The sequence below is a fragment of the Thunnus albacares genome, chromosome 5 (assembly GCF_914725855.1).
Source record: "Thunnus albacares chromosome 5, fThuAlb1.1, whole genome shotgun sequence".
NCBI lineage: Eukaryota > Metazoa > Chordata > Actinopteri > Scombriformes > Scombridae > Thunnus > Thunnus albacares.
In genome coordinates this window covers 26,677,082-26,703,445 of record NC_058110.1, presented here as the reverse complement: position 1 = coordinate 26,703,445, position 26,364 = coordinate 26,677,082, and the positions used below count along the sequence as shown (strand labels likewise).

The following is a 26,364-nucleotide window of genomic DNA, read 5'->3' as shown; positions in this document are numbered from 1 at the left end:
TAAAAAGCATGAATGAGACAGTCAGATTCATTGACGGTGAAAAGACACAAGATCAGAGAGAGAAGAGAAGAGATAATACCGAGCATAAGGTCACAAACTGGCTTGAGGAATTATATTATTACCGAGCAGCGTCTCATCAAAGGCATCACGAGGCGTGTTCATGTTTGGAGTAAACAGTGTGACAAAAACAGGGAGGCTCGAGGTTTTTTTTACTGCTCATTTTGCAAACCCTGAAAATTACATTATTATTATCATTATCTTACATGTGTATAACTGAGCATTAACACAATGCATTCTGTACCAGATCATTCACCTGAAACCAGAAGGGGGGAGGGGGGCGGGGGGGTTTACATTCCTGCAAAAACTGCCATTCATGACACCAAATCTCAACATATTTCAACATGTACGATGGAGGTGTTTGAGGTAAGTCCGTATCCATGCTTCTGCACTGTAAAGAGACATCGATTCCTCAAAGGGAAACACTATAAATCACTTCTGAGAGAAGCTAAATGTGATCTATACTGACCCCTTCAGGCCTTAATGTGCATCACAGAGGGAGAGCAAAGCAGCCTGTATCTGAACCAGGAGTGTGGAAAAATATTCAGGAGTGAGCGTGTGACCGTCCGTGACCTCGCACTGATGATCTGATTCACAACTCAGTGATCAGTCCGGACATTTAACGAGAGCAGCGTGTCATGTATAACATGTCAGTTTTCAGCAGAAGTAGAAAGTGGCAGTGAGAACTGAAAAAAATACATCTGAATTAAATCTCCATGATGGTTTTTTTATACCCTGAATTTGAGATTTATTGTGTAGCTACTGTCATTTTGTGGATGTGTAAACCTATAAGATTGTGATTCTATTGAAAATAATAAAATGTGATACATGTTTAATATAAAATTTCTGTTAACTACTTGTGATGTGAGTTTGTCACATAACATATATATAAAAATGTCTTATTATAGCAGCGTAAAGTGTGGATTCTGTCATATCAGAACATAATCTTGAGTCACCAGATGTTCAAACTGACTTAGTTATAAGAGGCCCCAGTTTGTGCCTCTCATTTATTAAGATTATATTTAAGTCACAGAGCTAGCGTCCGATTTTCTGAAAAATAAATACCTGGTGATCTTTGAAAAACCCAGATGTTCGTTTTACAACACTTCTCTCTGTTCTGAAGGTGAAAAAACATTCTGTCTGTTGCACCGATAATATTTTTTTAAACTTGTTTCCTAAATTGAATCAATATAAAGATGGTTTTGGATTTGACATATCTCCTTACTCAGGCTGTACAATGTGAACCAAAAATAAAATTTTAATTATATTGGTATAAATTGATGTTACTTTTCAATATTATTATAATATGGATGAAATATTTCTTTCATTCAAATAGTTAGAAAAGTTTTTTAGGATTCTGGAAATACCTTAAGAAGAGAGGGAAGTGTTGGTTAACAAACTTCTGGCATTTTCAAAGATCTGGTGTTTATTTATCGTAAAAATCTGATGCTGAACTCTCTAACACAGATATAATAGATAAAAGGTGCAAACTGGGGTTAATTTATAACATGTTTGTTAAATGGAGATTTATGAATCACAAAATTAAAACATTCAACAACAGAGATTAGTTGTTACTAAATATTGCACCAAGTAAAGCCGGTGTGTGACTGTTATATAGGTATATATATATATAGGTTTAGATTAAAGAGTAAAAGAGTTAACAGGTTTTTCTCACCATGTTGAATTAAACACTATCAAAATACTGTTTAATAATGAGGTAAACTGTGAAGATTTTAAATTACGTTTCACAAAAATAACACAGAATAACTCAAATTGCAAAATATTTCCTTGATCAATTTTGCATGAATACTTTTCATTCTGAAACACACTTAATTTTGTCCTTGTAAACATATATAAGTAAAACAAAGTCACGCCTACATTTAAAAGGATTAGCTGATGATGTATCATTTGGCCTTTAAAAGGTTATTTTTGAAATCACTGTCACATTTTTGTGCTACAGTGACTTCCTCTTTACACTGTATTCTATTTTTGATTGATCAGCGCTGCAGATGTTTGTTAACAGATTTACTCACAGTCTCACACAAGTTTTAATGGTGCAACCAGATTTAGTAACTAACTAATTAGAAATGAGCTAATAGTTACTGAGAACTGAGGAAAGCTTTTATAAATAAACCTAGTGATGGATTCAAGAATAGTGGATGCAAAATAATTACATAAATAATGTTATTGCATTATTATATCTGTAAGATAATGGCACTGCTTTACTTCTGTCTCATTGTGACCCTTTAACAAATATCCCTCATGCATACAACCCGACCGAGATTCATCTGTTGCATAAGAGTACAAAACTTCATGTACAGTACACAAAAAGTGAATATAACAAATTCTTTTTGCTAGTCTTTGCCTGAAGAGAAGGATGCACAATAACAGAAGTTTTCAAGTAGTTTTTGTTTTTTTTCTGTCACAGAGGCTCACAGACGTTTGTGTCAGTATGACGGCTGTTCTTCGTCCTCCTCATCACTCCAGCCGTCAGATCCGTCCGTCCCAAAGTAGCGGTCCCCAAAGTCCCCTGAAAACACAAAACAGTGAACTCAGTGATGGTTATCTGAAATTATGACATATTTTTGTGATTGTTGCATAAAAAAGATCCCTAACTGGTGTCACATAAACCGTTTAAATATTCATCTTGTTTAATGTTAGCGAGTAATGTTTAATTATGTAATTATTTATGTTTACAGACAACATCATTTTATTTAGTTAAGTTACAGTGGTGATCGAGAGCAGCACTCGCTTCAAATCTAAAGTGACAACCATAAAATTAGAATCTGCTGGGACATGAAATTAAATGTTCTGTCAGCTCGAAACACAGATGTTTATTTTCTTTCATCTCCGGCACAAACTGTGGACACTTTTACTTCCTGCCTGACACTAAAATCACTAAAGAAAGGCTAGTAAGCTGAAAATAAAATGCCATTAAATTATAGTTTTTGTACGTCAACAATAATCCTTCTCAGGTTGAGAGACTCAAATCAGGCAAAAAGGTTCAACTTTAGACCAAATGAGTGACTCATGCCGTCTGAGTCCACACTACAGTTACAGAAAGATTGAATAAATGCGTGTAATTGCTTACCGATACCCGGAATTACATGTAAAAAATCGTCCAGACTCTTGTCCACAGCGGTGGTGATGATTTTGACCTTCGGGAAGGCGTAGGCCACAGAGTGCACGCCCAGCTCTGCCATCAACAGCGACACCAGCACAATCTTATCCTCCTGCACCTCGTGATCCTGCTCAGCCACACACATCACAGCAACAACTGTCAACGGCTGCTCGATCGTTATCAGAAGGATAATTAATAAGTAAGTGGAACGCAAGAGAAGTAATAATGTGACATTTTTCTCTTTGCAGAGACATTTCTAATCTAACTTCAGTCGGACAAAACAAACCTTCAGATCAATAACTACACTGATGAGCAATAAAACTCATGTGACTGACCAAGAGGAGAAGGTTTCTATTGTTGTCTTACTGAAGAATAATGACGCTAATCTCCACCCACCAATAGGACTCGTACTGCCATCATGGCAGCAGCGCCGGTGGAGACTGTGCTGTCCATTAGGATGACATGATCTTCACTGATGTCTTTGGGCAGACGCAGGTAATGCAGCTGGCGAGGCCAGAGAGGAGGAGACAGGTTACCATGGTTACAAAAGCAGGAAGGGTAGTTACCAGGGAGACACACATCATGTGGAGAAAAACAATCAAAACATTTTCATCTTTTGTTTGATGTGATTCTTGAGACGCGGCCCGACGTCGTGTGAAATGTCAAAACATGCAGCGCACACGAGCATCTTGAAGATATTAATGGTGAGACAATGACTCATTTTATTTACCTCTGGTTCCCCTGAGTCGAGGTTGGTCTGGATGAGGATCTTGCCGATGCGGACGTCCTTGCACACGGCCCTCAGGGCGGGCTCCATGGTCTCTCCTGCCCGCAGGACCGACACACCGGTGATCTGCGGAGACGAGGCAGCGGAGCAAGTGTGATGACAGAAACCCAGAGGACACACTCGACTGGAAGTTAACAAGACCTTGTGAAACAAGAACGTCGCTCACCCCTTTCCCGTTGTAACTGCGGCCCTCGTACTCATGGCCCTGTGGAGTCTGAACTATACACGGCTGTTACAAAACACAAAGAAACAGAGTTAGCTTTTTAAAGAGATATCATTTTTATCACACAAACATGCTACTCCCACAGATGCTGACACATAAAAGTGCCAATATATTGATGTATCTATGCATGTTTTTCTATAAATGTGTCCAACTATGTCTTGTGTTTATGTGAGGCATGTGAAGAGTTTATACAGCAGAAACAAATTTCCCCTCAGGAGCAGTAGAGATAACGTCTTTCTATCTTTAATACTTTATTACCACAACAAAATTCACCTTAAAAGATGACAGTTTGTTTGCTTTATCTCATTCACTACAAAAGGTGTACACTCAACTTTAACACCAACTCTTCTCCAAAGAGTTTTTATATGAAACCTTCGAGGCAGACGGTGGTTTTGGTTTGAAAGCAACTTGCAGAGACTTGAACTTTGTTTGAGACACCACAGGTGATCCTTCACAATGAGCCTCAAGCTTAATTTTTTATCAGTTAGATCACTGAGAGCTGTTTTACCTCTTTTTAAAACTCTGTCTTGTTGCTACATTCAAGCAATGACAACTGACATTTGAGAGTTGGCTGCTTGACAGCGCTGCACTCCTGAGCTGTGTTTAACAATTCATTGCTTTTAGTTCTGTGATTAACATTATCTTTTCTTATTTTCCTACCAGCTGTGTCTATCTGTTGATCTGGGTGGTGAGTTGCTGCATACAATCGCTCTTACAGGGATAAATAAAGTTGTGTTGAATTTAATGTTTTTAAAAAAAACATTAAAGGAGACAAAATGCAAACATGAATATAGTGAGAAGGAAAACATGAAGATGTAGTGAAGTCGACTCTGGAGGTGAGGAGCTGGAGTTTCTAGCATGTGAAGTCTGTTTTCATTATCATGTGACAATAACTGTGACAAACCATAATTATAAAAGTAATCAAGGTGTGATTTATTATCATAAGCAAATTTCATGTCTCTGCATGCTGATTTTCAAACTTATTATCTTGAAAGTGACACGTTGTTAAAATGTATAACAGAGCAGGACGTGAGTTGGACCATTTTAGAAAATATACCATACTAAGTTGTTAATCTAGACGTTCAGGATGTATAAAGCTACTGAAGACATAAACCTTAGCAGAACAGCTAAACAGGCCCATTGACGACAGTAACGACATATTTAAACGCTGCTGGAACGTCCAGCTGGCGGTCAGGTTACATCCTGGACGTCGGCACTACTTTCATTTTGAAACTATGTTTGAACCTTTATGAGACATTTTGAAGGGATTTTCAAACAACAGTCATTCAATGTATCAGTGTTTGTAAAGTAGAATTGACGGCTTCATGGAAGGTAGTATATTAAAAATGGTTGGCATTTAAAGCAGCTATGGTTTATATTTAATGGTCTAACAATTGCAGAACCACTGCAATGATCTTTTTTTAACCTGCTAACTGATTTTTTTTTTTGTAGTTTAAGCATCTGTAAACTTGACACTGAAATATTATCAACGTTTAAGTTCATATGGAGAACTTGTTAGCAAACAGTTGCCTGTTTACAGCAGATATGGAGCATCATTAGCAAAGTCCAATATTCACTCTGCTTTTAGCTCCGTTTTGGTCTCCACCAACTCCTGAGGGAAATATCTGACTCTTTAGCTGCTAAATGCTCCACTATGTTCAGTCAGTCACTAACTTTGTCTGTCATTTGGTGCTGGGCAGGTAGTGTATAGTCGGTTTTTAGAGTTTTTTCATTACAAAACTGTTGCTTACAGCAACCAAAAACCAAAACAGTAAAGTTGTGGGCGGGGGTTCATCACTATAAGCGTCACCTTTCACATGCAATTAGTCATGTGATCCATTGCTAACATAAAAATATTGATTATAGCCACTTTAATATCCAATAATCTAATAAGTAGTTAAAGTCTGCCTACCTGAGATGGTAGAAACGTTAGTGCATGTTCTATGAGAAGCCGCATTAATCTCTTTGAGTAGAAGATGAACTCATCTCGACTGGTTTCTTTGTTCCTGCGTTAAAGAAAAAGAAATGGTTTAAAAGGTCATATTGTACACACTGTGGCAAGGACACAGAGGTGTGCATGAGCACAGGTCGGTACCTGATGATGGTGTGGAGGCCTCTGACCTGCGGAGTGCTCTCCAACACACTGAGCGTCTGGGGCAGTGGTTGTGTCTGCTGGGCGGAGGCCAGGAGCGCCCTGAGACGAAGGACAAAATGTTTGACTGTTTTTCTGATTTTGAGACAGTAAAAGATTCTCTGAGTCATTTAACACACAAACACAGAGCAGAGACAGACTGATACAACATCTCCAATCACAATATGTAGACCAACGCCAGAGAAGTCAAAATATGTATCAGCATACCTGACACTGAGCTCACGCTGCATAAAGAGAAGGTAAGAGAAAAGGCAGATAGTGAGAAGAAAAAAAATAAGGATGTATTTTTGTTTTTGTCAACAAATCCAATGAAAAGACCAAAACCTTAATCTGTCTCTTAATACTTTCTGACTTCCCTACTCTGTGTGTAGCACTCAGACCCAACCCGTTCATTCCAGCTGAAGACATAAATCTTTATAAATGGTCACAAATATACAATTTCATTTTTTAAAAAAGGCTCTTGTTTTCTTAAACAGCTGTAGACTGTAGTTTTTAGCGATTATTACTCAAACAGGAATAAATTGTGCATTTTTGGGGACTGTTTTCAGCCACAGATTTTGGTGTACAAGTGAATATTTATGCGCATCAAAATAAACTACAACTGTTGATGGTAATTAAGGAACATGTCACTCATTAAAACAGTGCAGCTCAATTATGTGTTTTTAATAGTTTTTGGGCAACAACGGAGCTCTATGGCACAGAGGAGCAATTTTTAGGTTTTGTCTTTTTCATGGGGTTAGTTGACAATAAGAAAAATATAGAAAGAACACCAGACTCATCCTTGAACTCTGAGGGATGAAAGCAGGTAACTGAGACGCTCTGATTTCATTCTAGTTTGAAATCATGTATAAACAGTTAAGTCTCTCTTTCTATCTGTATGTTGCAGCTTTCTGACACATGGTGGCGCCACCCTCTAATGTACCATCAGTGTTGTGGCCCTCACCTCCTCCAGCTGGCTGTGAACGTGCTGGACGATCAGATCAATAGCCACCATATTGCCGCCACCTTGAAAGGAAAAGCATGAACAGAGCGGTACAGTTGCAGATGTTGGTGGTGTATTCTTAGCAATTGATTAAAATGCCAAAATGTGAAGAAGTCCAGCTGTCTCACCTCTCGGCACAACAATATCAGCCAGTCTCATGGCTGGCTCGATGTACTGCTCGAAGGCCGGTTTCACAAACTTGTTGTATTGCTTGATGACGCCTTCGATATCCCTCCCGCGCTCTGTGATGTCCCTGCGGAGCCGGCGGACCAGCCGAATGTCTGAATCTGCGTCCACAAAGATTTTCATATCCAGGAGCTGCAGGTGGGAAAAGCAAACATCCCCCCAACGGTTCAATAATATTCGCTCAAACAACAATACCTGCGGATGATTACTTTACTTTCTTTCACTCACAAATTCCTCGAAATGAAAGGAAAAAAAGAAAACATATGGCTTTACCTGCAGAAGCTCTTTGTCCGCGAAAGACATAATTCCCTCAAATATGATTACACTGGCGCCATACACGTTCTTCTGCATAAAGAGGGGAGAAAAATAAGAGTCTTCAAAGCGGAAAGCACTGTGAAAGCTGCTTCAAGAACAGTCAGTTCAGCGTTTACAAGATTAAAGCTGCAGAATGTCACTATGAGAAACATTGTTTTAAAATAGTAATGTTTTATTTAAGTCTATAATATATTTTCAGCTTTGAAAATTTAACAAAGAGAAAAACTGAAGGTTCTTTCTTCTTTCCGAAATGAAAGGATATACGCATAATGCATATTTAAACTTTAAGCAGTTAAAATCTTTCAGAAAATCCATATTGAGGAGAAGTGTGTAGAAACGAGGCTGCCTGCTGTGATAAAAACACAACTCACCCAGTCTTTCTGTCTTCCGTGTGTGGTGAAATCATACACTGGGATCTTCACACTCTTGCCCTGCTTCAGTTTCCGCAAAGTAGCAACCAGCAGCTCAAAGTCAAATGCCCCCGGATGATCAAAGTTGTAGTCGTTACTTGCTGCCAAGGTTTGCTCCTCGGGAGATAAAACCTGTCAGACACAACAGGTTAATGTTCAGAGTCACACGATGTTGCTGATAAAGCATGTTATGAATATTTTAAGGACAAAAGAGGAAGTACATTTTCATCCCATGTCAGTGACAACTCTTCAACCTTTGAGTTTAATCTATTTATAGTGTGTCTCTCTCTGTGTGAGTGTATTTCCTGAAACCAGTAGATCCACTGATATTTAAAAATATATATATAAGGGCAGAATTACTCTAAAAAAAAAGGACGGGCATTGTTTCAAGTTTTAGGTTTGACTTGAAAACAATCATCAGGAGCAGTTAGAGGCTAATAAACAGCTAATAAAAAGAGACTTCTCTTGGATCAGAGGAGCCAAAAAACTCACTAACAGTTTTAATGAAGAACTTCACTGAAAGATTTCCATACAAGATTATAGATAAGATCATGATTAAACTGTGTTCTGAAAACCTTCCAGTGACACCAAAACACACTAAAATATTGATCAGTCTCTCTCTAGAACAAATTGTAAGACTCGAACCAAATAGTTCATAACAACACAGGACTGCAAGGAGATGTTATATTTCACACTCACTAAAAGATTTGACACCTTAAATATGTAAAAGTTCAGTTCAAATGTTCCGGCTGCATGTTGATTACATTGACATCACTGAATATCTGAAACATTTCCATATTTAGTGAATTCACCAGAGGATCCAAACATCATGTAATGAATTCAAACATGTAACTGATATAATGAAGCTTCCTGTTGAAATGACTCGACACCTGGAAACATATTGTATAGTAGGTGGAGACGACTCATGAATAAGACAATCGCAACAAAAACAAAAACATGTAAATAATTGATCAAAGTAAATATTTAGACGTCCTTCTTCTTAAAGAAGCATTTGCCTTCAGCAGAAATAAACCTCCTCTCAACAGTGCACTAAAAGCCTCGGAGGAACTAAAGATGTTTACATGATGTCGGGAGCATTTGGTGTTGATATGTGTCGATGTTTTAACTTACAGACGGTTTTAGGACTAAAATCATTGATTTAGTCCTGGTGCAGCTGATCAGTCAGCTGGCACGTCTGGTATTTATTAGTGGTTGAAAATCAGCAAGTAATTTGATAATTGATTAATCGTTAAAGTCATTTAAAAAAAGCCAAAAATTTAGTGGTTCCCATTGCTCAAATAAAAATATATATCAGGTTTCTTTGTCTTCTATGACAAAAAATGTAACATCTTTGTGTTTTTGTGCTGTTGATTTGACAAAACAAGAAATTTGGGCATCAAATTGGGCTTTGAGAAGATGTGATGGGGTTTTTTCCTATTTTTCTACGTGCATGTGTGGTTTTAGTGTGTCTGTAACACTTAAGGTTACAGCACACATATTACAGTGTAATTATATAGAACATACAATATTAACAAAATACTGTCTGGGTACCTATACCGGGACAAATATATACATACAAGGGAAGAAGACATGAAGTTAGGAAAAAAGTAAATTGTGTTGTGTTTAAATTGCACTGTAATTAAAGAAAACACAGTTAATTAAAAGACAATAATGTTTTTACTGTACAAGAAGTGGGTTAACGCTAAAGATATATTGATATATTTAAAAAGTACTTACTATCATTAATATGGTGAAAAGTATTGTTGCTGGTGAACAAAACATTTGGCATAGGAAGACAGGTTTATCTTTATACGTAGTGATAGTTATAAAATGTTTTTAAATGATAATTAATTATTGGGGAGCAATAATGAAGTTTTGGGGTCCAATGTAAGATCCATCTCACGATCAATACTGATGTTAGAGAAGAACGTAGACCAGCTTTTATGTCCTGTTATATCATTATATCATAAAGATTTATGGAGCAGAATATGTAAGTAACTCATAAACAAACTTAAGATTACAGAATAAATACAATTGGTGATCAGATCGAGTATTAACGACTGAAAAGATAATTGTTTTCCTGCTGGTATAGTAACTGTTACATAAAATAAAATCTAAACTCTGCCTACCTACTTCCCATATACAAGTTGTAAGTACCTGTTTCTAAAAAAAAAAGGACAGAGGCATCATCGGATCTATTTTTGTCAGACCAGCTCGCTTCTCTGTAGTGTGAAATTCACTTGTGAGTGTATATAAATGCCTTTATTTATTGACAGTTGACTTAAAATTGATTTTTAATTATGCTTTTCATTTCTTCATTTGTTGTTTTTAGGTCCTTCCTAAAAACAACTTTGTTATCCCTTATTTCCTATACTTCTATGCACCTCCTATTTCATATGTACAAAACATAAACACTGTAATTTAAAGTGTTACCACAACACTCAAAACTGTGACAGCAGGATAATGATTATTTTGAAGTGTTGCGATAACAAATCACGCTCTCAAGATGAACAAAACATTGTCATCCCAGAGATGATCAATTCTTCCTACAATGAACCCACAGATAATTGCTAACAACCAAATAAAACAAGACAAAAGTGACTAAAATGCATGAATCTCTCACCTTGTAGAAAGAATCCATAGACAACAGCACAACCCACGGCACATCCAGAGCCTCAATGATCTTATTGGCCACGGTGGTCTTCCCTGAGGCGCTGCCCCCACACAACCCTGCGGATCCACACAGCATTTCAATGGCCCATTATGTGTGTTTTTCAGAGTGTGTCTAATGTTGTCTGGCGGTATGCATGTGTTTATGTGTATAATAAGACAGAATGGGACAAAAAGACAGGTTCTGCAGCTCAAAGCCACAACTTGGCACGAAGGTAGAGGAGTAAATACATCATCAGTGAGTGTCATACCGATGACAAAGGCCTCTTTTGACTGCGCTCCGTGCTCGTCATACCAGGGAGGTCGGCCAGCGGTGTAGATGGTGCGTGTGCCTGTGCGGAGCAAGGGAGGCTCACTTTTACTCAGCGAGGTAGCGCTCTTTCTGCGAGGGGCCCCAGCGGGGGGCAGGAGCCGGTCCAACGAGTCCTCCCCACTCCCACTGCAAAACAACAAACAGCAGGGCAGGTTACAGCCTGAACGAACCATCAGCTCCATGCAAAGGTTTGATAAAAGTCACGGCAGTATCAGAGAACTGTCCTCAAACAACAAAACTTCATGTTAAGAATAACATAAAAATCTGAAATGTGGTAAAATGTACTTTTTCTATACCTACAGATCATTCTATATATTTTTATATACCAGTTTGACAACACAAATGTACGTATTTTCCACATGGAGTCCACGTAATATACAATACATGTAGAACAGAAATATACATGAACAAAAACATAATTCTTAGATTATTTTTCCGTCCGTCACTTTGGTTGAAATAGATTGAAATATCCCATTCAATATCTTGAATGGATTGCCATGAAATTTTATCCAGGCATTCACGGTCTCCGGAGGATTAATTTTAGGACTTTTAGGATTAGGATTTTCCCCTAGTGCCACTTCAGAGTGAAATGTCTACCCGACTGTTAGATGGATTACCGAGCAATTTGGTGCTGACATTCATGGTCTTTCACAGAGGAAGGTCACAAAGTGCTTCACAAGAGTAAAACTGTGAAAAAACACGACCATAAAAATAGTAAAAAAGAAACAAACAATATAACATAAGCAACAACAGACCGTAAAAAACACACAAAATTACAAACACTAGACAGTATGAGGCGAGACAATGATCAGTTTGAATAAATGAGTCTTCAGCTGCTTTTTAAAGGCGTCAACAGAGACTGTATGTCTATAGGAAGAGAGTTACACAGTGTCGGAGCCACCACTTCAAAGGCACAATCACCTTTGAGAGTGAGCGACAACCAGTAAGCCCTGGTCAGAAGACCTAAGTGACCTACTGGTGATATAAGGATGAAGCAGGTCAGAGATGTGGACAGGTGCCTGACCATGCAGGGACACTCCGGGGGGTTAATAGAGTGTAAATGGTCACATGGAGAGGACTGCACTGCATGCTGTATGTTAGCACCTAGCATTTGTGAGCCCAGTTTGTTTGGGTGAATTCTATCACTGTTAAAGAGAGACAATCAGTCCTGAAGCAGGTTAAAATTGTCAATAAAACCCACATCATGAGCCCTACAAGCAGACTGAAGCCAGTTGTGAAGGCTAAGGAGTCTAACAACCAGTACCGCGGCCTACTGTGGTAATGGGACCTGAGATAAAAACAGACTTTCCACAAAACTTTAGGAAATTAAAAAGATGGTTAAAATCAGATTTGGTCAACTCGGACTGTTGAAGAACTGTGTCATTTGTTCCCATGTGGACTATTAGTCTTTTAATGGAGGACGGGAGTGATGGCAGTAAACCCTGGAGCTTTTTTACAATGTCATAGGCAGCAGCACTGGGGAAACAGTGTGTGACCAGGTTTGGTACTGGCTCCAGCACTGGTCACTGCCAGCCATGGACCAGTGCCGGAGCCAGTACAGAACCTGGTGCCAGAGTAGAGAACCCTTTACATCTTCTTACATCTCTCATTTTTCATATCTTTGCTCATCTAACACTACTTCTGTGGTTTAGTTTATTGACCACATTCTAACATATTTGTGAAAAAATATAATACAACATATCAGACTTTGTCAGGGACAGAACAATAAGGTCTTTCACTTATTTTCATCGTCGTCTCTGGTGTTTTGAAACCTTCTGATAAAGGTTAATAAAGGCTTTTATTCTGACACCACCCACTACAGCCAATTATTCCATTTATTTCAACACAGCCGCTAAAGATCAAAAACTAATTTTGCTTTTAGTTTGGTTTTCTTTGGAACGAGCATCACAGAGCTGCAAGCGTGGGCGTAGATTCTTTGTCTTGTTTATGTATGTACGGAAAGAAAAAAGACATTTCTATGATGAGAAAGAAAAGAAATGGATTTAATTGAACTTTCATATTTCAGTTTGACAGACTGACAGCGTCGCACTGAACAACAAAGCATGAAGATGCGATTTCAAGTATGCCAAAAACCTGTGGTGCAAGAAGAAAACATTTCTGAGCAGTTACACAAACACAATGTTGCGTTTGTTGCGTAAGATTTTGTTTTGAGTTTTCCTGTTGAGCTGCTGAACCTCCTGTGAGGTCAAATCCAAATGCTGTGGAATAAAACAAGGGCTTTGATGTTTTCTAATGTTATTTCAGGTTTGTAAAGGAATCTAGATGGTGTTAATGTTGCTCTATAATACTTTAACCTGCACATCACAGCTTGGATCACTGTGATTGAGATTTGACTCCCGCACTACTGTTTACTATGGGACATGTAAAAGTCAGCTCAGCTTTTACGTCACACTCTCTGCATTCAAGACTAACGGATGATTCAAACGCTCGTTCGGTAATGATACACAACAGGCAACCCTCTGTGACTGAGCACAAATAAAAAAACCACTCTTACACCAAAATCCCTGCAAACTAACCTAGATCCTTGCACTTCCTCTGACCTCTCAACCACCCCTGTTGAGACTATTTATAGCTCACACACCATCGCGCGATATGTATGTGAAGCTTTGTGTTTGGGAAAACTTGGCTTCCTGCCTGCACCGAGAGGAAAACAACAGCACAAACACCGCAGTCAGATCTTACCTGCGGTCAGACCTCAGGGACCAACAGCCAGAGATTCTGGCTCCGCTGCAGTCCAGCAGAGTCATATCCGCTTCAGACGACAACCTCCTACCCTCCAGGTTGCCTGTCACCGTGGCAACCTCCGCAAAACAACAGCGAGAGGCCCTCAGTGGAATAAAACTGACTGAGGCCGTAAACGTGTGTGTGTACGTCTGTTTCTAGTCTGCTCTTACTCCATTCATGCACACGTCTTTATCCGTGGAGCCAAAATGATCATCTGTTACTGTCCATGTGTCCTCTTTTCTCTCTGTGCGACTCTTCCTGTGTGTGTGCCAGAGACTAAGAGGATCACCGTAACACTGGCAGTGAAGAGCTGCTTGGGCTGGTATTAATAGAGGCACCTGTAAGCAAAAAGAGGACAGGACGGACGTCTTCTGCTGATCCTTCCTCTCAGTTCATTGATCTAATCCACGCAAAGTCACGGCAAAGTTAGAGAGACAACGACATTCATGTATGTTTATAGCCTTAAAGTCATGTTGTAGCAAGAGACACAACTGGGAAAATAGTGAAAAAAATGTCCATCACAGCTTCGTAAAGCCCTAAATGAAATCTTCAGATGCTTTGTTTTGTCTGACAAACAGTCCAGAACTCAAAGATACTCAGTTGACGATGATATAAGACAGAAAAGCAAGAAAATCCTCACACTGGAGAAGCTGGAACCACACAAAAAAAAATGACTGAACGATGAATCGACAATCCTTTCAGCCCTAGTAAGGATAGTCTGACATTGTCTTTTGCTTGTGTGAGCTGAGTGAAATGATTTTACCTGCATGGCCTTTATAGTGACAGCACTAATGACTCAAAGCTCAATTTTCTCTTCAAGTCTAGTCAGTTTTATCGATATGTCCAAAAATCATTAATTTGTGCTCAAAGGGTTTTACAATCTGTACAGAATACACTACCTTCTGTCCTTACATGCTCAGTTTAGATAAAGGACAACTCCCCCAAAAAATCCCTTCAGAGGGAAAAAGCAGGAAACATGACGAGGATCAACAGAGAAGAGACAGACATGCAATACTGAAGATGTTGTGTGTGCAGAATAGAAAGAATTAACAATAATAAAATTACGATGTGGACATTGTACAAGTAATTCCCATTTCCTGCTACTTTATACTTCGACCCCTGTAGATTTCAGAGCACTAATATTGTGCTTTTTATTCCACTACATTCATCTGACAGCTGTAAACGTTACTTTGCAGGTTAAGATTTTACACACAAAACATTTGATGCATCATTATGACTTAATTAATCCTACAGTACCAATAAATTAAAAATAATTCAAATAAGCTCCGCCTCAACCAGCTACAAAGCTAAAGGAATGCTTACATCATGCATCAACAATAATGATCCAAAAACATAAAACTAACAGGAGACACTCTGCATGATGAGTACTTTTGATACTTGAAACATATTTAGTTGCTAATATTATGACTTTTACTTGCAATGTAGTATTTTTATAGTGTAGTATTGCTACTTTTACTTAACTAAAAACACTTTTTCCACCATAGTATTTGAGTAAATGACCACCACTGCCAATCTGCAGCTACATACATACTAGTTAATATTATGTATAACAGGTTGCTGTGATATAATTTAGCTGTTTATCTTTTAATACATTTTTGAAGGTTACTTACAAATATCAAAATACTAAAAAAAAAAAATCAAGAGTCATATTGAAAATAAAAAGGGGTGACAAAAACTATCTTCATGGTTTCTGTGAGCACAGCAATGAGTCCCACAGACTGAAAACTAAAACCACTTATAACCTACATACTGTATGTGTATATTATAGGGTTATTCTAGTGGTTTCTCAGTAGTCAGCCGGTGACGCACAACTGTGTCAGCATGCAGCTCTCCTACTTCTGGAGAGCTTCGTTTTTCAGCGAATTTGATCAATCTTTTTTCCACTATTCTGTCCCTATACTGTGCAAATAAATTAATACACTAACAGAGAGGGGTTTTAATTTAATAGTATCACCATAAGAGCCCAAACATTGTCAGATATATTCGCTCTGTTTGGACGAGCAGGCAGGAGAGAGGGGGGAGTCAGTGTGGTTATTACAGAACCGGGACGCTGCTGCGGACTACAAAGGAAAAAAAATAAAAATTACATGAATAATTTCGGTATAAAGAACTCAAACACAGGTAAAAATACTCATATTCTCATGTACCTGTCCGAGCGGGATGACATTATTGTCCCGCACTCCGTTTCCATGGGGATCCTGCGACCTCGGAGCCGGCATCGGCTGGTTAAAGCCATGGATGGATTCCTTCTTAACCGTGCCGAGGGATTATGGGTAATGTAGTTTATCATCACGTGTCCACTGCAGCCTCATTTCCCAGGATAACGTACACATTTCTGGCTTTTAACCTACATTTATACAGTCTATGCTTTTAACCAAGAGATACACATATATTTTTTTTGATATTTTTATTTATTTGTCCTTTTTACATTAAAAAAAAGAGAGATAGAAAGAGGCAGAGACTCTACGAGAGGAATAGTTATGATAATAAATCACAGAATAGAGTGATAAATTGACAAAACAGATTGTCATAATGCTTTTTCATCACAGTTCATAGTCAGTCTGTTTATGGTGCAGATGAAAAGCTGCGATCTTCCACGCAACAACACAATCCTAGAGATTGCTCCGTTCCCACAGATCTGATTCACATTTGAGTTTTTTGATCATATATACAACGAATTCCTTTCATCCACATCTTCCAGAAACCTGGTTACGATATCCTTCCAAAGGAACCTGTGAGAAAACAGAAAGATTAATACTTTAAATGTTTTAAAGGCAAGGTTTGAGACTGAAGTGGTGAAAAACCAAAGCTCACACACCCTCACCTCTACTGAGTAGCTGCAGGTTGCGTCCTTCCTCCTGAACCTGCAGCTGCAGCACCTGTTGCAGCAGCTCCTGCCGAAGCGTCTCTTGCACGAGTCCCATCCTCTCTAGCTTCTCCCCGTTCAAACGTAGCAACGCCCGGCCTGGAAGTTAAAAGCAAAGAGCTAAAAAAGTCAGTTTGGGTTTTGTTTTTTTAAAAATCCATCTTCCATTAAAATGAGTACTGATTATCTTTGCAGTGTGACCTGTGATAGCGTGATGGGAGAACGCCTCTACGTAGGTTAGATAGTTGTGTGGACAGTGTTTCTTCAGCCATTTACAAACATCTTGTTGTGACCAGAGCACGACGGGGCGGATCAGGCTGGGCTGTGTCGGGCTGGTGTGATATATCCCGTAACTGTCGCTGGAATGATACTGCAGCCGAACAGACAGACAAACAAAGATAAATACAGAGATGATGGTTATGTATTAAAGGAAGAGATAAATATTTTGGGAAATACACTTATTTACTCTTTTGCAGAGCATTAAATGAGAAGATCAAAACCACTCTCATGTCTGTGAGATAAATATGAAGCTGGAGGCAGCAGACAGTTAGCCTAGCTTAGCACAAACACTGGAAATGGGGGGGAAACAGCTAGCCTGGCTCTGCCTGAAGGTAAGAAAATCTGCCTACCAGCATCTCTAAAGCTCATGAATTAACTTTTTATGTCTCATTTGTTTAATCTAATTTATTCGAGTGTTAGTTGTAGTTTTATATGCAGGTCTATTTCTTAGCCAGGTGCGGTGTTAATAAGGTAAATGACAGCTGGCAGTAGCTTGTTGGGTCATCACGGTTTACTAAGACCAAATGTACTATAAAAGTAGTTTGGCAAAACATTATGTCCACTTGTTACACTTTGTAGTAACATTTTAATAAGTCAGAACACCAACATGTTCACACATGGGACGTATTGATTTAAATTAGCAACATTTATGTGCTAATTTATGGAGTACTGATCTCAACCTACCTCAGGCATATCTCTCATGAACTGACAAAGTTACACAGCTACCAGCAGCATTTAACTCCTGAGAAATCCTGACAGATGATGCTTTTTTATCTTGTGCGCACAAGATAGTTATTGTAACGTCAAACTTTTTCCTTTAAAGCTGCTTCCTGTCCTGTTTGACTCCCCGTTTGATGTTTTTGACGTGTGTTTATGGATGTTTTCAGATCCACAAACACACGTGGCTTTTCCGTGTGATCTCTGAACAGCTGCTTAGTCAAAAATCTGTTATAAAAATTGTATGTTGAACACTTTGTATCAAACACAGACAAACAGGCTGAGGTAAAGACACACACACACACACACACACACACATACATACACACATACATAGGCCTAAACATGAGGAACTGACAAGATCAGCCCTCTTATCATAACAGGTTTCTAACTCATTAAAGCATACAGATCCTGATAATATGTGCTTGCAGATCAAACGCTTCATGTAGATGTGAATTTCTAAGTTGTCTGGAGGATCAGTGAACACGCAGCAGCTCCTGCAACAGCAACAGAACAGACAGAGGGGCATGTAGGCCAGTGCGATCATGAAATCCAGCTCTTTAATCTTATAGATGTACTGGATGTAAAACTGTGGAGGACTAATCAAATTGGGCCTTTGATCATTCAATCAGTTTTAAAAAATTCAGCAAGTTCAGCATTTCTCCAACTCAGATTTTTTTTCTGGTGCAGGAAAGAGTTGCTTGAAGTAAACGTCGTCAGTGGGACAAAGTTTATGCTGGTCTGCTCAATGTGTCAGAATATAGTGATGACTTTATCTGCTGAAGATAAAGCTCTGCTCTATCTATTAAATATCTTTATCACTTTATCTTTATCACCTTCCTTCTTTGGAAATTACATCCTTATGTGGCTCAAAGTTGGACTAGGATAGGATTATTTTCATTACTGATCAATATGTCAATCTTTTTTTCCATTAATCAGTTAATCATTTAGTCTACAGAATATTAGAAAGTTGTGAAAATGTCTGTCACTCCTTCAGTCCAAATAGTCTGAGATGATGTTTTCAAATGTCTTGTTTTGTCCAACAAAACATTTGAAACAGTCCAAAAAAAGATATTCAGTTTAAAATGATACAAAACAGAGAAAAGCAGCAAAAGCTCACATTAGACAGGTTGAAAGCAGTTAAATTTTGCTTGACAAATTACTTTTAATTGATTAATTAATTATCAGAATTGTTGACAATGAATTTTCTGTCAATCAACTAATCGATTTATCGACTGATCATGCCAGTTTGAATTAAAATCTAACATGTTGAGTTACTCTTTACCACAAAAACTCATCAATGTATTCTTACAAGTTGAATAAAAGTGTTTTTCTGCCTCCTGACTGGCCTCCAGTCCACCGTGGTTCTTCAACTTTGCTAAAAACTTTTTGTTTTTATCTTTACACTTCCTGCTCTTCATGTTGAGGAGCAGCACTTGTTTTCCGTTCCTTTGATTTGACTTGTTCCTTTTAACTTGGCACAGCAATATCATATTCTTTTAATCTTATTCTCTTCTTTCTTTTTATCTTATTCGTTTGTTTTTTTTTTCTTTTAGTGTTTCTCACTTCACACCCTCGACTCATTCGACATTTAGTATTACAGCGTGACTCATAGGTGCCCCTTAAAATTCTGCACTGTTGCCATTAATGGGTCAAGTATGTGAATATCTTGACAGCTGACGGCTTCTTTATGGCTGCATGGACTCTGAATTTTGACACAAAGGATTGGTACCTCCTGTTATGTGTATTATGACATTTAAAATCATAGTAATGTTGCTGACAAATCTGATACGTAGTGAACATTTTCCTCAATTCATCAAAAATGAATTGTTTTATGAATGTGTCAATCAGACAGTGTTCAGAATGCAGTACTGCCTCAAAATCCAACATGTTGCCATTTCTACTAGGGCTGCAAATAACGATTAGTTTTATGATCGATAAATTTCCTGATTATATTGTTGGTCATTTAACTGTTGGGTCTAGAAAATGTCAGAAATAGTGAAAAATGTCCTTCAAAAGTTTCTAAAGCCCAAAGTAACACATGCAAGTTGCTTGTTTTGTCAAACCAACAGTCCAAAGCTCCAAAAATCAATTTACTATCAAAAAGGAGAAAGAAAAGCAACAAATCCTCACTATTTAGAGGCTGGAATGAAGGAATGTTTGGCATTTTTTTCTATTGAAATTGTCAACAGCCAATTATTCTTCTGGCGATTGATTAATAATTTCAGCTCTAATATCTCCTGATGATTTGTTTCATTTCAACAAACTCACTTTTACTTGTTACCAACCAACAATCACTGAATATATTGTGTTGCTCTTCATCTACTGTGGTGCAACACAAACATGCGGGTGGTTACTGTAGGTGACAGTTGGAGACTATAATGAGTGTTTACTGTTTTTCTGCTGTCCTCAGGATCACTCACAAACAGCATGAACAGTACAGTTTGCCTGTGAGGAGACTGTGGAGAGTGGATAAGAGGGCAGAATATAGAGAAAGACTAAATGAACCTAATTGTAGCAGGAATGTTGAACTGTGGACGAGGTGAAAATAGAAGTACTGTACACAGTGCAGCCCATCTTCCAAACACACGACAGATTAAATTCATGTTCCTCAAGACAAAAATAAAGCGACAACTACATTATGTGCATCCAAGAGGATTGAAGCAAACAAACAACGCATTGTATACAACTCTGTTATCAGCCCAGCCCAGTTCTATGTTTGCAGCTTTAGCCTCAGCTCATAACCGCCTTTTAAAGAGCCTTTATGGGGTGAAGACAAAGGCATGGGCTCTCTGACTTGTAACCAAGGGCTTTAAATGAGGCCAGTTTACACAAATAGCACAAATGGATTGTGTCTATCGACGCTGACTGTGCGAGCAGACAATGCTGTATCAGATAACAGAACAAATATCAACGAAAAAATTAAATTTAAACTGGAACAGAGTAGCTCGTGGAAGTAGATCTGACAATGCGTCTCATAAAGAGAGCTATAAAAAAGGCTTTACATAATGTTTTATTACTCTGCAGCAGCAACCACAGACTGCATCATTCGGTATCAAACTAAATGCTGTTTCTTCCTGCTCTTAGTCAACACACACAGTGCTGCAGCATAGCGCGAGTGTTGGAGGACCTGTGCTATTTAAAGCCAAGCTAAAAGGCTGTTAGAGCCCACCAACCCGCCGGGGAGAGAGCAACTTCCATTCTCTGCTAACAAAGTGCCCATTTGCAACAATGGATGGTGACCGGCTGCATTTGCTAGACTATGAATCTTTTCTTTAAGACGTTTCTGTACAGAAATCTGAGAGACGAGTTGCTGAACACCAGAGAGGATCACTGGTGTTCACTCTCATGTTTGATGAGTCAACAAGGAAAAGTACCTAAGTAAGCATTAGATTTATTTTGTGTCTGCATAACTTACAGGTAGAAATGCAGTGAGACAGATTCCTTGATGATGACAAGGAAGGCTGAAAATGTACAACACTAGAAACTGCATCAGTGTGCTGTAAGATCACTGTATGACTGTATTGAAGTTGTTTAGTATATAGCTATGAAGATCTCTTATTCCATATAATGCAATCACTTCTGTTGAGTTTCATTTAAGTATTAGCAGGCAATTTGCATTAATGGAACAAAGGATGTAAACAAAAATAATCCATTTAGCTGCTTCTTCCTCTATTTAAGAAATATCACTATTACATTTTGTCAAGAATCAGCTTACTTAAAGCTTAAGGCTCATGATTTTCTTTTTTTTTTTTTTTTAAACAAATCCCATGAAAAGACTAAAGCCACAATAAGTTGATCCTACCAACAAGTACTGCCTGTGTATCCACAGCCTGAGATATTTTTCGTAGACCTCCACTGTTGTCCAAAATCTCTTAAAACACATCAGTGAGCCAAACTGTTGCACTGGGTGACATGTTCCCTTATTACCATGAAAACAAACTGTAGTTAATTTCGACTCAATCACACATCACACACACACATACCTGCTGCTGTACTCACTAGAGGACCAAACACAAAGCTGAAAATAGTCCCTAACAAACACTATTTACTCCTGATTGAGTAAAGTTTGCTAAAACTACACTGAGCAGCTGTTTTAGGGGCTGGTTTAGCCTTTTGATACCATTACATTCAAAATTTAACTATATTTGTTTAACTGTTTTTAAAGATTGACATCTCTCAAAGTGTAGGGAAGTTGGAAAGTGTTAAGAAAGACGGACTAACACATTGATAGCTTTGGTCTGTTGATGGGATTTAAAAAAATAATAAAAAAATAAACCCTTGCCTTGTCCTTTAGTTAAACAGCATTAGATCTAGGAGACAAGAAAAACCCAGGGGGTATCACACCACATCAGTCCATGAACCAGGTGTGCTGCTTGACATGTTTAGGTTATGTAGGTGTTCAGTACCTGGAGGGCCTCTGTGCCCGGCTGCTGCAGCAGCTTCACTGTTCTGCCTCCTGCCGTCTTCTGTCCCCGCCCGTCATGCCAGGTTAGGTTCCCACCTGTCCGTCGACTCAGCTGGTGCTTGAAGTCTTCAGGCAGAGCTCTGTACTCCACAGCTGGCCTGCAGAAACTGAAACTGGATGCCGCTGGAGATATAAAAGCAGGAAGTATAATAATTAGACAGCTGGATCTGACTATTACCGCTGACAACGTAAAAAACAGCATGAGACGTGTTCTGTAAAGAGCTCAGCGTGACTTGAAAACAAAAGCCAGGGTTCAACCCACCTGGGCACCTCGTCATTCAGCAATGATCTCATTATAAATTTCTTGCTCGTACCTGCTCGGTTTAAAACAGAGCAGGCGTGTGGCAACTTTCAAAGTTATCTGAGTCTGTACAAGCTCTTGGGTAAAGTTCCGGAAACCGGTGTTCAGGTACCACTGTTAATTTGTGCTGAGCTTGTAGGTGAATGTCAAAGCTGTTAGACGAGCCACTTTCTCATCATTACGGGGAGGCCTGCAGGCAGACATCCAAGCCTACTCAACAGCAGGTGGCTTCCCAACATCCAGTGATTAAAGAAAGTGTGGAACTACAGTAAACACGCAGTTACAGGCACAGATCCTGGCAGAAAGCCACGGGTCATTACTGATTCATGTGCCAGATTGGAAGGATTTTCTCCTCGTGTTTGAAGCTATGTGTGCAGCTGTGTTTGTGCCTAACGTGCATTTTCAATAACTTAAATTGACTAAGAGAATTTGAAAAGAGGATACGGTGAGCGAGACTGTCAAGGGTGGGGGGGGGGGGGGGGGGGCAGGGTTTGAGTAGATGAAAGAGTGTCTTTTGGTTTTCTAGCTTTGTGCCGCTCCTTTCTGTCATTCAATATCTCCCACTGAAAGCCGAGCAAAACCGAGTCCTGCAATCAACAAGGCGAACCAGCAGCATCAGATTATTATGAATAAAACTCTGTAGGAGTTTTTTTTTTCCAATGATTTTTGTTTCTTTGAGCTGTAACTGTAGCTCTAAAACTATGTACGTATGAAACCTCCTTCATAGGGTGATTACTCCCCCAGGCTGCTGCTGTAAACATAAATATGCCCCTTCCCCGGATTAAATACGGATAATTAAAACCACTTGTCAGACTGAGTCATTTTCTTCCTTTAGTTTTGCCCTTCTAACATGTGAGGAGAAAGTCCTCATTAACTCTCAGCACCGGATAGGAAAATTCTTTCTTACTAAACATGCTGTGAAGAGTCTGCCTGCAGTACTTTTGGCATTTTGGTCATATCTCAAGTATGAATTAAATCTCCTATTTGCAGGATTTGAAAAGTTGCACAAAAAGCAGCATATAGATTACACCAATTTTCACCTGCAGTGTCCATTTTTTACTGAGACTCAGAATAAGATGAAACATACTGAAATCACATACAAATTCTACATATGAGGGTTTTAAAGGGTCCAATGCAGTAATTACCGTCAGCTGCCAAAAACTGACCACAACAGTCACACCATGTTACTGGTGATGCTGGTCCCTTCTGGTGCGCTGTCCGTTTCAGCACCCCCAGTCATTGTCCATCAGCAGACCACCCTGCATCCTCGCCTTGTTTCTTAAAGTCACCATCATGTTCTTAAAGCTAAATGTCACACAGTTACCTTTCAGAGCTGTGTGGTTGGGCTTATTGTTCTTATTTCCTTTGTTTTTTTATTAGATTTTCTATAGTAGGCGGTGTTTTTAGCGGCTATTTTAATGTTCTGACCTCATAGAAGTACTTTATCAGACGGAAATAATAGTACAGGTATCGTTTTGTTACTAGATACGAGGATTTACATACCTGGAAAACCGGTCTTGCAAGTAATTGGTAAAAACAACAAACTAATACGTGACGTAAATGGAAGTTTAAACTGGGAATATTTAAAACATTATTGGTTTCTGTATCGAAATGTAACCCGCAACAAACTGCCTACCGTCCACAGCCATGGTGTTTCTGCGCCGTAGTGGATCTAGTGAAAGTCTCCCATCGTCTCCGGTGACCGACACACAGGCTGCGAGTCCTGAGTCCTGCGCCCACCTCTCCTCTCCTCTCCTCTCTCCTCTCCGCGCTGTGTTTACTGACAAAAGTTTCAGTGAGGTCGAACAGGGGGGATGACGCTCCACATCCTCTACAGTCCTACTGGTCCGACTGGGAAATGCCTTAAAACCAGCTCACGTCGTCCTCGGTGTCATTAGCTGCTGGTGTCTGTGGGCTGAAGTTGTTGAAGACAGACAGGAATGTCCCCCGGCGGGTTGGCTGACTGGTTCCGCTGGCTCTGACATTATGCATGCGTGTGCGCGCGTGTGTGTCTCCGCGTATTTGTGCGTCGTTTTATCTGTGTCGTGAGAATCAGACGCGCGGCTTTTTCTCAAGAGCCTGCATGAGCGCAGGAAGCTCAAAGTGCAGCCCCGGGCCCTGTAATTAACGCAGCCAGTGGAGACTCTGAAAAAAAAAAACCGCCGGATGAAAAGGCTTCTCATCACTGCAGCATCCACCATAAGGAATTCCCTTTGCCTTTTCTTAAAGAAAGGGAGCTCTGTGCGCGCCTGTGGGCAGTGGGCCCTCTCTGTGATGGACCCTCTGTGTGGAGTTTGTCCAGAGGAGCTGCGGGACATGAGAGCAGATATCAGAGAGCACTGATCCTGCTCTCACCTGCCCACAGAGTCACTTTATTGATCACATTTGGTCTCACAGTAATGGAAAGTTATAATTACGTACATATGACCTCGAAATTTATGAGCATAAAAGCACCAACAGGAATACAAACCACCTATAATCATTCAGAAAAGCAAAACAATTTTCTTTTTTTTTTAACCTTTCCAAATTCAAACCATATGAGGCATCAACATCTATTTATCGCATCCAAAAAGACCCCCCCCAAAAAAAACCTCAAAAAGGAGGGCAAACTAGATTTTGTTTATCCACTGCTACAAAACTTACTAGAGCTTTGGGGGATAGCTGAGGGATTGCCCCTAAAGGGTCTGGACTAAAATGAATTTTGTGGTTCTCATCTGTATATTTATAAATATTTCATAGTTTTAGATCAGGCTGCTCTGATTTTTTTTTTAAACACTTTGGTTGAAATCTACAAAACAACAAACAAAACCTTCTCAAAAATCTGACACTGCAGCTGTTGTGTTATCAAACTGGAACAAGCAGGAGAAAATTTGAGATTTTTTTCTCCTCCTGTAGGGAATAAAACATGATTGTCCTGAGACAGATTTTGGCGTGGGTCTATAGTGGTGAAAGTGTAATGATGAAAGGAGATTAGAGAGATCAAGGACAGGTAGCACATAAAACCCAAAATATTAAACAGGGCTTTGTATGATCAGTGAATGTGTGCAGGTGCTCTGTTGTGCACTGATGGATAAACACAGATGTATGTCACAGGGAATCTGTTCACTTTATGAGTGTAATAACCTTGAGAGGTTCTGAGTGACACCAAAATATAAAAATAATATTTTTCCTGGCAGAAATAGCTAAAGACACTCACTGCTTTTAACTACTACATGTTGGATTATGTCAAACAATGCAACACATTTGTCTTCTTCTGGGTTAAAATCATAGATTGTATGTACATTTTTATTTATAAACAGTCAATGGTTAAAATGCAGATCACAGCCACACGTTATACCGCCACCTAGTGTAGTCTTGACTGATGTGCATGCAGTGAAAATGTATAAGCTTTGTTATGGCGGAGCTGTTGTATCAGATTGCATTTGATTGCACAGGTGCTCCTAATAAAGTGCTCAGTGAGTGTGCTTTATAATAAATGTAGTGGAGTAAAAGGTACAACATTTCCCTCTGAAATGTAGTGGGTTACAAGTATAAAATTGCATTAAATAAAAATAAGTTTTAGTTAAGTTTGTACCTACATTTGTGCTTAAGTAAATGTACTTATATACATTCCACCACTGTCAATTCTGTCTGTTGAATATGAAGCTGGAGCGAGGAGACAGCTAGCTTAACTTAGTGTAAAACAAATGGAAACAAGGGGAAACACACACTATACCTTGTTTGTTTAATCTGTAGATAATATGAAGTGTAA

General features: G+C 39.0%; 2 protein-coding genes across 4 annotated transcripts; both read right to left on the bottom strand.

Moving 5' to 3' along the window:
• Positions 1-192: 192 nt before the first annotated feature.
• uckl1a (uridine-cytidine kinase 1-like 1a) lies at positions 193-16,231 on the bottom strand. 2 transcript variants are annotated; one of them, XM_044352886.1, is made up of 15 exons: positions 16,130-16,231; positions 11,155-11,342; positions 10,857-10,963; positions 8,195-8,365; positions 7,782-7,853; positions 7,451-7,640; positions 7,284-7,345; positions 6,548-6,564; positions 6,284-6,382; positions 6,101-6,194; positions 4,132-4,194; positions 3,909-4,031; positions 3,575-3,682; positions 3,149-3,305; positions 193-2,587 (listed from the first exon to the last, which is right to left on the bottom strand). In XM_044352886.1, the coding sequence occupies exons 1-15, from the start codon at positions 16,216-16,218 to the stop codon at positions 2,505-2,507; spliced, it is 1,623 nt and encodes a 540-aa protein (XP_044208821.1). In that variant the 5' UTR covers positions 16,219-16,231; the 3' UTR covers positions 193-2,504. The 2 variants fall into 2 exon arrangements, with proteins under 2 accessions (XP_044208821.1, XP_044208822.1); XM_044352887.1 differs by lacking the exon at positions 16,130-16,231 and adding an exon at positions 13,920-14,048.
• Positions 16,232-16,381: 150 nt separating this feature from the next.
• Positions 16,382-26,078, bottom strand: samd10a (sterile alpha motif domain containing 10a). Of its 2 annotated transcripts, none has more exons than XM_044351421.1 (5): positions 24,250-26,078; positions 22,254-22,435; positions 17,050-17,218; positions 16,801-16,947; positions 16,382-16,714 (listed from the first exon to the last, which is right to left on the bottom strand). In XM_044351421.1, exons 1-5 carry the CDS (start codon positions 24,260-24,262, stop codon positions 16,692-16,694), a joined length of 534 nt encoding a protein of 177 aa, XP_044207356.1. In that variant the 5' UTR covers positions 24,263-26,078; the 3' UTR covers positions 16,382-16,691. The 2 variants fall into 2 exon arrangements, with proteins under 2 accessions (XP_044207356.1, XP_044207357.1); XM_044351422.1 differs by having other exon boundaries at positions 16,383-16,714; positions 16,807-16,947; positions 24,250-26,074.
• Positions 26,079-26,364: the final 286 nt, after the last annotated feature.